Here is a 13,698-nt window from a genome sequence, read left to right on the forward strand (position 1 = left end):
GGGTCTGTGCCGCAAGCGGAGTATCAGAGGCTCTGGAGCAGGAAGCGGCGGCCAGATCATCGGGTCCGCAAGGGAGAGTCACGTCTGTGCTTCCAGGACGCTGTGGGGGTGACTGCCTCCCGCTCAGAGCCGGAGCCCATCTCCAAGCAGGCGTCCTCCTCGGGCGATGCGTGTGGCGGAGGTGACGGAGGGCGCAGACAGAGACCTGACCTGGGACGGATGTAGCAGGCCCTGTGCACGCCTTCTTTTTAGCAGCCCAACGAAATGCCCGAGGCCACCAGGCCTGTGGGAAATGACAACGCAGACTGCCAGCCTCCGCACTCCAGACGGGTCCCGTGCCCCTTCCTCCTCCTCTGGGGGCAGAGGACAAGCACCGGCGTGCGCGGCGCACACCCGCGTGCGGGTCTTAAAGGCTTGAACTGGTGATCTGTTCGCCATCTGCCTCCCTGCAGGGCGCACGGCAGCAGGGTTTCCCGCTGGGATGGTGACAGGTGTCTGAGACACAGACCCTGGGAGGGAGGGCCGAGCCCTCCTTGCTCTCTGGGCACGTTAGCGTCACCTGTGTGGGGCAGATGGCCGAGGTGTGGGGGCTGTGCAGAGAGACGAAACGGCTGACTTCAAAGAGGTCCCGACTCTGGGTGGGCATGTCCTGTCGGGAAACAGAGAAGACAGTCAGGCCGCTCCGTAAGAATCCCACCCACGATGATCCGATGCAGTCACTGCATCGTCCTGGTCGGGGGCTCCCACTGCAGGACACCGGTCAGCCGGCGTCCATCCAGAGGCAGAGGCAGCGGTGACCCTCGGTCTGGCTACGAACTCCCCTGCTGTCCCATCGTTGGGTAAAGACAATGTTGACAAAGGCCCCAGGGACCAGGTCTGAGTCCTTTGGTGTCAGAGTGCCACGCCACCCCTCAGAGACGGGGCTCGCTGGCTCCCGCCTACGCTTATCTCTAGTCACACAAATGGGGCCGTGCTGTTTCTTAACAGCCCAGGGAGACCTGTGACTCGTCCTAGACACCTTTACATTGAGCAGGCAGGGAGTGAGGGGCAGCCAGCAAGAAGAAATCTATTTAAAAAAATATATTTTTATTGATTTCAGAGAGGAAGGGGGAGGGAGAAAGAGAAACATCAATGATGAGAGAGAATCATTGATCAGCTGCCTCCTGCATGCCCCCAACTGGGGATTGAGCCCGCAACCCAGGCATGTGCCCTGACATGGAATCGACCTCTGATCTCCTGGTTCACAGGTCGATGTTCAATCACTGAGTGCCCGCCGGGCGAGGAGAAATCTATTTTAAAGGAATGAGCATTCGCAGTGTGCCTGCTTTGGGGTAGAGGAGGGGGTTGACAAATCTGAAGAACCTAGCTCAGTGTGAACACGGCTGCGTTTCCTCTCCTTGTATTTTGGGCCCAGACACAACACCAGCTTCAGCTGACAGGCAACAGTGCATCCGCGCCAGACCTGCCTGGGCTAACGTTCAGCACTCCTTTTTTATTTCCAAAGAGGGCCTTTCCTGATTGACCTGTGAAGGGAAGCCGTTTCCACCACCAGGGACGAGGAATGAGATTGTTCTGGCACACCGAGCACCGAGCACACCACGCGGGGACCTCACGCAACTGCACGTGGAACCACGTTCACCACGGCGTGTGGATGTGCACATCGGGGATGTGTGCACATCCACATGTGTGTACACGACACTCAACCATATGCAGTCCAGCCACTCTCAGGCAGGTCACTTACCTGGGACAGAAATACACGTGTGTGTGTAAAAATGATTTCCTTTTTTTGTTTGTTTTAAATGAATCTTTGTTATCAAAACGGCACAGCACAGCAAAACTTTGGAGGAAAAACAGACAGTTTGAAAGAGCACAGCACACCCAGGGGGCCTGCCAGGCAGCATGGTGGACGCCGTTACCTATCCATGGGCTAATCGCGCCTCGGCCCCGGCAAGACGTCCGTCAGCAGTGGCCTGTCCGGGCTCAGCGCGGCATCGACCGCTGTTTTGGGTTTCGAGCTCTTCTGCAAGGCGAGGAAAGACACTGAGATGGCTGCCACACGGGGAACCAAGGGAGCTCTCTGGGCCGCTGAGGGCAGAATCCGGCCGTGCAGCTGGGGTGGAGGCCAGTGCCCACGAGGGCCGCTCACTAGGCCCCTCTGCGTGAATGGGGCATGTTGGATTCATCTGGAAGTCTGTGCAAAACCCGGGGCAGATGGGCACGGGGCTGTCAGTGTGGGCATTCCCAGGGGCTCTGCTGGGGGAAAGAGGTGGTCTTCCTAGCGGGAGGGAGCTGATGCAGAGAGGATGGGCCACGCGGGACAGCAGGGTCTCAGCTGAAGGGCCACCTGCCGGGCCTGCTCCCAACCCAGCAAAGGCCAGCCTCTGTCGCGAGCACAGGAAATGCTTCCAGAACCAAAAATTCTGCCACACTCAGCTGAAGGCTTCTCAAGTGCCATTTACTAGACAGCTGCCCTCCTCCCAAAAAAAGAGCATCAAGGTTCCCTGAGGGGAGGATCTGTGTGCCTGTCACCCCTGTCCTTCTGCCTGTCTTCCTGTCTGCCCCATCCTTCTGTCCTCCCATCTCTCCTTTTCCTTCTGATCCTCAGCCCTGTCTCTGGTCAAACAGAAGAGTCTTGCCCACGGCTAGGATCCTGAAAGCTCAGTGCTGCAGGTCAGCGGGGCTGGGAATATGAACACTAAGATTTTCCAGTCTGATCATATTAGTTCCTCAGTAATAGGAAGAAGATTTTAAAAAGTGAAGAACCACAGGTCTGAATTGCAGAATGTCTTCTGGGAAGGAGAAGAATTAGCTAAACAGGAGGTAGAGTTGTTGCCCTTTGAATTATATATAATTTAATTATATATAAAAAATATAGGTAGCTAGAGATAAATATATATGTGTGTGTGTGTATATATGTGTGTGTGTGTGTATATATATATATATATATATATATATATATATATATATATAAAACCTGGTGCCTGCGATGTTTTACTTTTTAATAGAACAGGTTAAAAGAAAAACAAATCCATCCATTTGAAGTACTATATGTTCCATATGAGAACTAGCCAAATGTTTATTCCTCCAAAGTTTTGCAACCATCTGGGTGGTTTTATAGCAACACCAGCCTCACCTCGTGCGTGCCAGGAGCGCGCTGGCTGCAGGAACGCTGTGTGCAGGTGTGGGTGTGGGGACACCTGTGGTCACACCCCGTGTGGCTAGACACCACAGAGCACTCACTGACAACCTGCTCCAAGCAGCCAGAGCCTGGCTTCTGCAAAGGTACAGAAGCGAATCAGCTCTCACTAAACTGCAGTTCGAGCGCTCACTTTCAGCCCAGAGCTGGCATGACTGGATCAATTTCATCAGTGGCCCTGGGACTGATTAAAGTGTCCCAATAATTCCATCCTGAGCCCTTTCAGATATGTTGATAGCGACATGAGGCTAGGTAATTAATTCTAATTCTGATGGCACCAGATTAGGAAACTTTGATTGCCAATAACCACTTGAACAAAAAAAAAAAAAAAAAAGTGCCATCTTCTTAGTTAAAAAATAGTGTTTAAAATGTATACAGGAGGAGCTGTTATTTAAAGAAAAAAGAGCCTTCCCTTGCTTTAGGCATTTTCCTATTTAAACATTTTCCTAAACTGCATTAGTAAACCATAAATACCAAATGTGTGTTCAAAGTAGCATTACTTTGGGGGAACACATGAATGTGGTATTTGGGTCCATGGGCATACAGCTGGAAAACAGACACGAGTTAATGCATTGTCCCTCAAATCTTGGCTCTGATAAAAGGCTTTGATCCCAGGCGACCGCCACAGAGAAATGCTGTGTGGTTGGCTCTCCGTGGCTGAGAAACAGGCTACTACAACCACTGAAAGCAAAGCAGAAGGCTTTTTCTAGAAATAATCAGATTAAGACAAAATTTTTAAAAATGAATTTGGTAGAACTTTTGACTCAAAACACATTTCTCCTGGCTTTGTCCACAGCCCAGATGGCTGGCCCGAGCACACTGCCCTGGGGAGGCCTCAGTTTCTCTGTCCGCAGAATGGATTTAAGAGGTGATGTGAGCGAGGAGGTCTTGCTAGCCATCCTCTTTGGGCTGCGGAGAGAAGGAGGGCACTGAGGAAACCTTGCTCACGTCGGGTCTTGTGTGACTTAGAAACCGCCACGCCCACACCTGCATGTGTAGGAAGCAGAATTTAAGGCAGCACAGCCCGATGCGCTCGGCTGGGCCTGAGTGAAGACGCAGCCGCCCCTGCAGGTGGGATAATACTTCCAATGGACGCTGAGAGAGAAACACTGGTTAGTGGTATTGACAGAAATCGCAGTCCACATGACCTTCCCACATCCAGGTACGAGTCAGCCCTGTATGTCCTGGTGTGGTGGTGGTTATCACAGACATAGGAGCCGTGAACACCAGTGTGTTCGACAGCTCTTGCTATTAAAAGTCAGCCCTCTGTTGTCCTGTGACTATAAACTCAAACATGCAAAAAGACAGAAAGCATCACCTTGTTCCGTCAGAAACTCAGGCTGCTGGAAGTCTGAGAAAGCATAAAGATGGTGGACTGCTCGACAGAAAGGCACTGGTTCTTAGCCTGGCAGTCCCAGGCGGTTCAGGAGGGGCCACGCACATCATTAGATAAGGTAGCAGTGTTATTTAGCCACAGAGGTCAGAAGACGGAAGGGAGTGAGGAAAGGAAGAGAGAAACAAGAACAACGGTGAGTCTGATTAAATGCCAACGATGTCCCACATACACCAGTGCAGCGTGCTGAGCGACCGGACAATGTGGGCCACGTTCCTAACAGTCCTGGCCCCCCGCACCCCCCTCCCCGTGTCCGGGGACACTCACTTGCTAGAAGGCTGTGTGGACCTCATTCCTGCTGTATTTCTCCTCCTTGCCAGCAAAGCCCTAAAAACATCCCTGTCCTATATCACTTGTTTAAAGGTGAAAACTCGAAACAATTCATAGGGCAGTTAGACGTGCACGCTCTCGCCGATTTCCTGAGTTTGTGTTAGCGCCGGCTTTACAAACATGGCAGGTACATACAGGAGGGAATCGCTAGGAACTGGTGCCGCTGGCTTCCACATTTTAAATGAACACCAGAGTTCTGGGAAAACTCGCCAACCCAGATCCCATTCCACTGCCGGGATCAAATGGGATGAAAAAAGGCAGTGCCAGACCACGTCCACGGCACCCCAGTGGGGGCTACCTGTTTTCCATCCCAAATGTGGGCCAGCAGCACTTGGAGATCCAGACCACAGGGGCCGTGTAAGCTTTCCGGAGTGCCTCACCACTGCTCCCAGAACCTATGACACGTCCTCTTCTGCCTTACAGCCCCCTCTCTCCTTCACCTGCACAACCACCTGTGCTCTACGAGGAAGACATGCAACCTGCAGGAACAGCCTCAGCTGTGGCTTCCGCCCTCTCACCAGGGCCCTTCCTTCTCCTTACTGAGGCTCTGCACCTCCATGGGCAAATCACAGGGATGAGGAGATGGAGGACATGCCCTCCCTGAAATTGCAGGGATGAGGGGGTGGGGGATGTGACCTCCCTGAGATTGCAGGGGTGAGGGGGTCGGGGATGTGACCTCCCTGAGATTGCAGGGGTGAGAGGGTGGGGGACGTGACCTCCCTGAGATTGCAGGGGTGAGGAGGTAGGGAATGTGACCTCCCTGAGATTGCAGGGGTGAGGAGGTGGGGGATGTGACCTCCCTGAGATTGCAGGGGTGAGAGGGTGGGGGACGTGACCTCCCTGAGATTGCAGGGGTGAGAGGGTGGGGGACGTGACCTCCCTGAGATTGCAGGGGTGAGGAGGTGGGGGACGTGACCTCCCTGAGATTGCAGGGGTGAGGGGGTGGGGGATGTGACCGCCCTGAGATTGCAGGGGTGAGGGGGGATGTGACCTCCCTGAGATTACAGGAGTGAGGGGATGGGGAACGTGCCCTCCCTGAGATTGCAGGGGTGAGGGGGGGGGAATGTGACCTCCTTGAGATTACAGGGGTGAGGGGATGGGGAACGTGCCCTCCCTGAGATTGCAGGGGTGGGGGTGGGGGGGATGTGACCTCCTTGAGATTACAGGGGTGAGGGGATGGGGAACGTGCCCTCCCTGAGATTGCAGGGGTGAGGGGGGATGTGACCTCCCTGAGATTACAGGGGTGAGGGGATGGGGAACGTGCCCTCCCTGAGATTGCAGGGGTGAGGGGGTGGGGGACATGCCCTTCCTGAGATTTCAGGGGTAAGGATGGGGGATGTGCCCTCCCTGAGAGCTCTTGGAAGGGCCAGTGTGGTTTTGGAAAGCTCTGAGTGACATCTTCTGGTGTCCTATGCCAGTTTGGTCACTTTGCATATCTCACTTCTTACCTGAATCCAGAATTCAGTTTATTGGCTCAGTTTGGGAATGTGGAAAATAAGTAGCCTAACTACCAGAATTTCCCAGTGTAAATGCTAAAGTTTTAAGCCAAATTCACGATCCCTAAAAATAATGCAATTTTATCTTTAAAATAATGATTGATTTAAAAAAAAACTTTTTTAGATTTACATGAAATAATTGGTCTTTTGTATTGGCTTAATCTTTTTCTTATTTCTTGGTCTTATTGGTCTTATTGACTAGCTGCTTAGGTCTAACCATTGGTCATCTTGAATTTTACCTAAGTTAATGTTTAAAATCATCTACCATGAAATTTATTATAATACCTGTACTGATGACGCTTTCAACCCAAACCTTTCATGCTACCCTTGGTAATGACCATGTCCTGCTCTGAATCTGGGGGCTGCAGCACCCATGCCCCTGCGGGAGCAGCCGGGTACCTGGACTCTCTCTGTGGCGCTGGGCCACAGCTGCCTGCACAGGACTTTCTTGAGAACGTCGGGAAGGAGGCTGATCGTGATGAGCAGGATGATGGCCAGCCAGGCAGGGCCACTGGATAACATCTGGATGAACACATAGTACATCCTTTGATAATTGAGGAATGGCCTGGAGCGTTGGGGGAAAGAAGAAAAACAACAGGATGGCAGGTCAGAAATCATCAGGAGAAACGCTGAAATCCCGCTGTTTCCCCCACTGGCACAAAGAGCCCCTTTGTCCTGGCAGCTTTAACTTCTGGCACCGATGGCCATTGGGCAAGCCACTGAACCTGCCTGCTTCGAATTAATCACAGACCTACTGGGATGGAGAACTTCCCCTCTAACGCTGGGGTGTTCTGAATGGGAAAAGAGGAGGGAATTGCATGAAGTCATCCCAAAGGGAAAAGAAGTCCCTGAAGTTCAGTTTCAGAATCACAAAAAGGATTTAAAAAGATTAAAATGGGTAATTTTTTTTTGGTATCTCAGAATCACAATGGCTATTAACATGAAGATTTACAAAGGTCCTGTTCATCAGAGCTCTAGTTAACTACCTAAAGCTTAGGCCATAAAATTCTTTAAAATTGTCTATAAAAATACAGAGCATGAAATGGCTTTCCTGTCAGGCAAATCTATACCTCAAAGGAAATATCTATATTGGGCTCCATAAAAGAAGTTGAAGAGGATGCAGCAATTGATATAATGCTGAACCTGAGTTACAGTTTCATGATCCCTAAACCCCAAGGCCCAGGAGCCAGTCAGAGAAGTTTTCGGGGTGAATTTTCCTCTTCCATGGCTGCAGCTTTAACAACTTGGGAAAGTTCGCTAGTACTTCAGGGATTTTTTAAAGCTTGGCACAGGGTTGTTGGAAACCCACTCAAAAATTAGATCTAAGATTTCTCTATTTCCAGATCGCAAAGAACATGTAATGCATGGCTTTGGTCACGAGAGGGCAGTAATGTAATGAGAGGTTCAGCAACGGCCAACATGGGGACAAGGTTGATCACAGAGGCTTCTCTACTCTCAGGGGCTGCCCCGTGTTTCTCAGGGCCTGTGCTCAATATTGAAGTTGCAAAGTGGAGAGGATATTGCTTCTGGACTCACATCCAGCCAGGCCTAATCGAAAGAGGCACTCCCTCCCAGGTCATAGCCACTGGGGCCTCCTCACTTACCTTCCCCTAGGCCCAGCCCTGCTCAGGAAATGCTCTGCTTTACGGGGAAGGTAGAAATGTACACAGGAGAATTATAAAACAATATGGTACCTTCATGACAGGAGAATGAATAAATGCTTAGGGGACGAGGTGGATCCGTCTGTGAGGTGATTCGAGGGAGGCATTGAAGAGGACAATGAACCACAGGGTTTTGAAGGATGAATAAGAGCTCAAGAGGAAGGCTAATTGGAAAGGGCATTTTTGGTGGTAGAAAGAGCATGGGAGAAGGTGTGCTTGTGACAGTACCAGAACACAGGTCAAATGCAGCCACTTCTTGCCCTCATCAGGATTGACCAAACCGACATTGCTTCTTGAATGCCTTGTTGCAATAATATCTAAACTACATGTCCTGTCTGCTTCATGTTCATTTTCAACACGGTGGTCTTTCTAAAACAGCAACGAGACTCTGCCACTCCCTCTGTTTAAAATCCTCGATGCTGTCCCACTGTTGTCAGTGCGGCCTGCTCCTACTTACTTTTCCAGCTGGACCAAAGCTCCTCTCCAGTCACAGTGGACTTGCCATGGCCCTGCCACAGTGCTTTTGCACATGCATCTCTCTTCCTTAGGGCTCTGTCTGGCGTCAGGCTGCCTCGGCCCAGTGGCGCTGCTCTCTCTGTCCATCTTATCACTTGCAGTGTACGGAGAATGTGATTGGGAGGAAGACGGAATGAGACATGCGCTGTCAAATACTCAGCCCATGCCTCATTCTAGGAAGCATTTAATAAGTGAGACCTGTTTTGATGATGGTGATTTTCTCCCAGGTTCCAGTTTAAATAACAATTTTATTTGAGAAACCTTCTCTGACCTTCAGTGTGAAATAGGCCCCTTGCTACAGCATCTGGTTTGTTCCTCACTTGTCAAAACCCCGGTAAGTTATTATCCAGCATGTTGCCACCACTGAAAATGTGGGGCCCAAGGGGTAGGGACCATGCCTACCTCATTCCCACCGTGGCACAGTGCCTTACACACAGCACGCATTCAACAAATACTTGCACACGGGAATGAGGTTAAATGGAAAATGTGTTTTGAGACCCCAATGAAAGATACTGCAGGACTACTAGTATAAAGGTAATAATGATTATATGCTACTTATAATTCTTACCAGATGATTCCTCCCCAGAGGAGGGAAAAGACGACGTAGAATAGCAGCGACCCCCAGATGACGAAGTGGTTTATCCAAGTCCAGTAGTGTGTGTCTAATGCCAGCTGAAAGAGAAAGGGTGATGAACAGTGGGATGATCTACATGCCACATGAGCATGGTGAGGAAAGAAAGCCAGAAAATAATGAAACCAACCAACTAACCAACCAATACCTTAATATACCTTAATTTTAGCCAAAATGTCCACATGAAACTGCTCAAGGAAAACAAACCCTTATTCTTGCAATGAAGACACAGAATGTGTGACGTCACGTCTTTGTATCACAGCATTCCTAGTAACTCTCACCCGGATCCGGGGGAAACGCACTGGGAAGTGTTTCTCCGACAGCAGGGACTCGGGGGCAATCGCTTAAGGTACTGGCTATGTTACTACTAAGAAAATTACTTTTGGGTTTTCTTTGTATCACTTTTTAAAACTCAGATTGATAGGTGTGGGGACTTCCATAATAATGTCCCATATAGAATTTGACTTTTAAAAGAGCTGGATTTTCCATAAGGCATTGATTTCAGTTCAAGTGCATTTTTTATTATACTGGGGGACAGGTGGGCTTGCCAATGAAAATAATTCGAATTCGAATCCGAACGCTTTTACAAAGAAAAGGCTCATTGAGGGATGAGTGGGAAAGGTGAAAGGGATTGATAAGTACAAATTGCCCGTTATACAAGTAGCCTTGGCTGTAAAGGACAGCATCGGGACTATAGGCAATCACACTGTAATAACTATGTTTGTTAGGGGATGGGTATTAGACCTATGGAGGTGATCACTTCATAAGGTACATAAATGTCTAATCACTATGCTGTACTCCTGAAACTAATACAATATTGTATGTCCACTGTAACTAATACATACTTTAATAAAAAGCAAATTAAAAAAAGAAAAGGCTCATTCCTGCATCTGCCTTTTGTATAATTCTGGAGGTCTGTGTACTGGATCATGGGGTGAGCTGAGTCTACGCCTCACTCATTTGAATGGTGGTAAGAAGCCCCCTTACTGGGCCCAGGTGCCCATCTGGGCTGTGTGCTAGTGTAGATTGTAACTTGGAACAGATTTGTAGTTCAAAGACGGGGAGACCTACACACGCCGGGGTTAGCCGTGGCCAGAAGAAGCAGCACCGACACGGGAGAATTTACCTTTAGTGTGACGGTAAACACCATCACAGTGAACACCAGCGTCCCAAAGGTCCAGTTTCCGAATATCTGTGGGGACAGAATCCAGGCAGCCTTTTGTTAATACGCATTTCCCCCCTTTCCCACTCAAACGAGAGTGTTTAGAGCATACATCTCATTGTTGTCCTGAGCCAACACTTCACACCCCCAAGATACAGGGACTAGGTCTTGTTACTACAAAGTGAAAGGAGATGGCAGTGAACACCCTGGGCATTCAACCCCCCCACCCCCACCCCCGGCGCCCCAGTGCCATCCCTCAGGGCCAGGCAGTGACTGAGAGGTGGAAACAGCCCTTCCTACACTGACAGTCCTGTCACCCCGAAACTGGCTCCCTCGGTGCTGTCAACACACATCAGTCCTAACGTCACAAACTGGGAGCAAGAAAAACACTGAAGAGCAGGTATTACATATGCAGGATGCTAACCCTGGCTTTTCTGTTTCGAGTTTCATGTCGAAGCGACATTTACCCGATTACCCAGTTCTACGCCTTCTCCATGTTCAAGAATAAACTCAGTAGAGTTTCTGTCTATTCTCTTTCGGACTCAAGTCCAACACCTGCCTGCTTTGGAAGAAAAGCAAGCGCTGGAACATTTTGCCAGTGAGCAGCCAGTGAAAACAACCACGTCACGTATGTGCGACACATGGTTAGGATTTCCTCGGGAAAATCGCAGGAAAGGGAGAAACGAGGCAGACAAGACAGAGCTGCGTGAAGGCCCCCTGCAGCCAGTCTGATGGCCAGAACCACAGACATGTCAACAGTCCCTCAGAAGAGGCTGCCGAGAGGTGAGAGCAGGGAGCAGGGCTCCCGGCACCCAAGGCCCCGGGCAGGGTGCCGGGGATGGTGTGGGATGGAAGCACTCACGGGTCACATCATGAAAACAGCACATTCCCACCTACAGACAAAGACACAAGCAAAATAAAACATCTACTGCTGGAGACTTCTTTCCCTCGGGGGGGGGGGGGGGGGGCGGGGCAGAATTTTCTAAGAGTAAGTTTCTTCCCGGTTTCCACACTAAACCTGCTGTGCCTGGTACTGCAAACCAGGCCTCTGAGAAAACGCTGCAGTCCTTCTTTAACAGATTATAAAGCTTTATTTCACAACGAATTTAAAAAACTGCAATACAAATTTTCAACTACATGTGACTCGATTGAGATGAATGTGTAGGCTACCCATCTGGTGATATACCTAGTGAGGTAGGAACACTGGTAGAATTCCAGAAGGAAAAGTAAGTGACGCGTTAGGACTTTGTTGTAAACAGGCTTCATAAGGATCCTGCCCCCAGTGAGCATCTCTTTACACTTTATTCTTTACTTCAGCACCATGAGCGAAGCCGGGCTTCCGTCACTCGGAGCTACAATCACCAGTGGCTCTCAGTGGGGAGGGGGTGCGGGAATTCTGTCTCCAGGGGACACTTGCAGTGCCTGGAGACATTTTTGGCTGTCACCATGGGGGGGGGGGGTGGACGGAGTGGGGGGAGAGGTGCCACAGGCATCTAGCAGGCAGAGGCCAGGGGCCTACTAATTGCACTGGGCAACCCACAGCCAAGAGCTCTCTGGCCCCAAGTGGCAATTCATGGTCAGGCTGGGAAATCCTCAAAAATGTGTTCTCCCTTCAATGCTTAACTTCCGAGGCGGGAACACTTATAACTGAGTCTGGCTGCAGTCTGGCAGAGGACTACAACAACGCTTGGCCAGCTGGGTGTTGGAGAGAGTGGCTCCGCTCTGTTTTCACTGGAGGCCGAAGCTGTTGGCCAAAGTGAGGGGTGACCCTGCTGTAAGGCGAAGGGCGGCTTTGAATCCCCTGCGGGCACCATGGGTGGGACCTGGCACACCCTGCCCGCTTGTTTTCCACCCCTGCTGGGCAGGAAACCTGGGACTCACTTTAAAAAGTGTTCGATAATAGCAAATTGTGGAAATGGAGTCGGCACAGAAGAGTGATAGGATATCTCCAACAGCATCACAAATCAGGGACAAGCTTTCAGCCACTCAAGTGACTTCTTTATTTTTCTCTCTAGAGGGTAAGGGGGTACTTCTCTAGGGCACTGCCAGGTTTTCTTGTATTTGTGGATTATGGTGGACCTGGGATCTCAAATTAGGCGTCCCGATGCCTCGTCCAGTAAAACACATGGGCCTCCGCTGTCATGTATACAGGTGAATGGCAACAAAGCACAACTACCTTGAACCCAGAATTGAAAATTTGGCTGGAACCCTGGGCAATGCTGGGATCTGCTCCACCCGCACCTATGCTCTCTCGCTACTTCTGGCTCTTTGAGATAGACAATCATGGTAACATCTCTATAAATTCCTCTGAATTTTCTTATTTGCTTTAAGGAAGCCCTGAGGCTAACTGCTAATAGAAAATGTATTATTAAAATTGTTTGCCATTATTTCTATGGATTTTGTGGTGGGAGGTGGCATGGTTCACTGGGATACCAACCCTCTTTCTCAAAGAACTGTCTGGAGGGACCATCTTTTTTCAAGTTTCATTAGCTCCCATGCCCCCCATGAGCCTGATTTCCTAACTGCTAACTCCATTGAGAATGTCACTAACTTCATAGCCTCACTCAGATGATGAGAATTTCGTAGAATGTCTCTGGAGCCTGCCACTCCACCAGATCTACATTTAATCCCTTCTCCCACTTCTTCCTCTCTCTTCTGAAGATGGGTATTTTGCAGGAAATGTTCCTGCTTTTTAAAGCTCTAAGATCCAGACCAATTTAATTTTTATGCGTACAAATATCCCACAACAAACCTGACTTGCATTTTTTTCAAGATCATAGCCACAAGAAACACCTATTACATTTCCTTCATGCACAGATTCCGGATTGCTACCAAGTCTGCTGGCATAACTTGTCCTTGCTCCACTGGCTGGCAATGGCTCAAATTGCAGCTACCTGGATGTTTACTGACTCATATTATACCATGCTCTAAACTTTTAAGTGTTTGCCTAGGAATACCCTGCTGTTCAACAATAATAATCATTGCCTTAGCATTCTGATTTGAGAAATAATTACGGCTCATGACGTCTGTGCAGAAAATGCCCCTAAGTGAATTTCCCTTTTTCAAAAGTTATCCATGATTCTAGTGTTCTCTCAAACCTACATGTGTTTTATAAACATTCCTATAAAATGATTCAGTTCTTTAAAAAAGTGGTCCTCCCCTACTGACAATCAATAAAACAGGGCATCTAATTATACCACCAAGAAGATGCATTCTTGTTTGTCAGGACACACCATCAGAACAGTGATGAGCATTATCACCTCCACGCTGCCCTGCCACCTTAGAACCAAGGGCATCGCCATCAGTCACCTGA

General features: G+C 49.5%; 1 protein-coding gene across 2 annotated transcripts in view; it reads right to left on the reverse strand.

The window, feature by feature from the left end:
* Positions 1–406: 406 nt before the first annotated feature.
* The window catches only part of ATP11A (ATPase phospholipid transporting 11A), a gene marked incomplete at its 3' end in the record, with an annotated part of 139,726 nt that continues 126,434 nt past the window's right edge, over positions 407–13,698 (reverse strand). Inside the window, exons 26-29 of one of the 2 annotated variants that reach the window (XM_081085073.1) lie at positions 10,350–10,415; positions 9,161–9,264; positions 6,815–6,980; positions 407–649 (exon numbers count right to left, since the gene is read on the reverse strand). In XM_081085073.1, the coding sequence (XP_080941199.1) occupies positions 407–649; positions 6,815–6,980; positions 9,161–9,264; positions 10,350–10,415 (579 nt within the window). Of the gene's footprint in view, positions 650–1,797; positions 2,021–6,814; positions 6,981–9,160; positions 9,265–10,349; positions 10,416–13,698 lie in introns of those variants that run through there. The other variant, XM_081085072.1, reaches the window with a different exon arrangement.

The sequence above is a fragment of the Myotis nattereri genome (genome assembly GCF_964212035.1).
Source record: "Myotis nattereri genome assembly, chromosome: 2".
In the NCBI taxonomy this organism is placed as follows: Eukaryota; Metazoa; Chordata; class Mammalia; order Chiroptera; family Vespertilionidae; genus Myotis; species Myotis nattereri.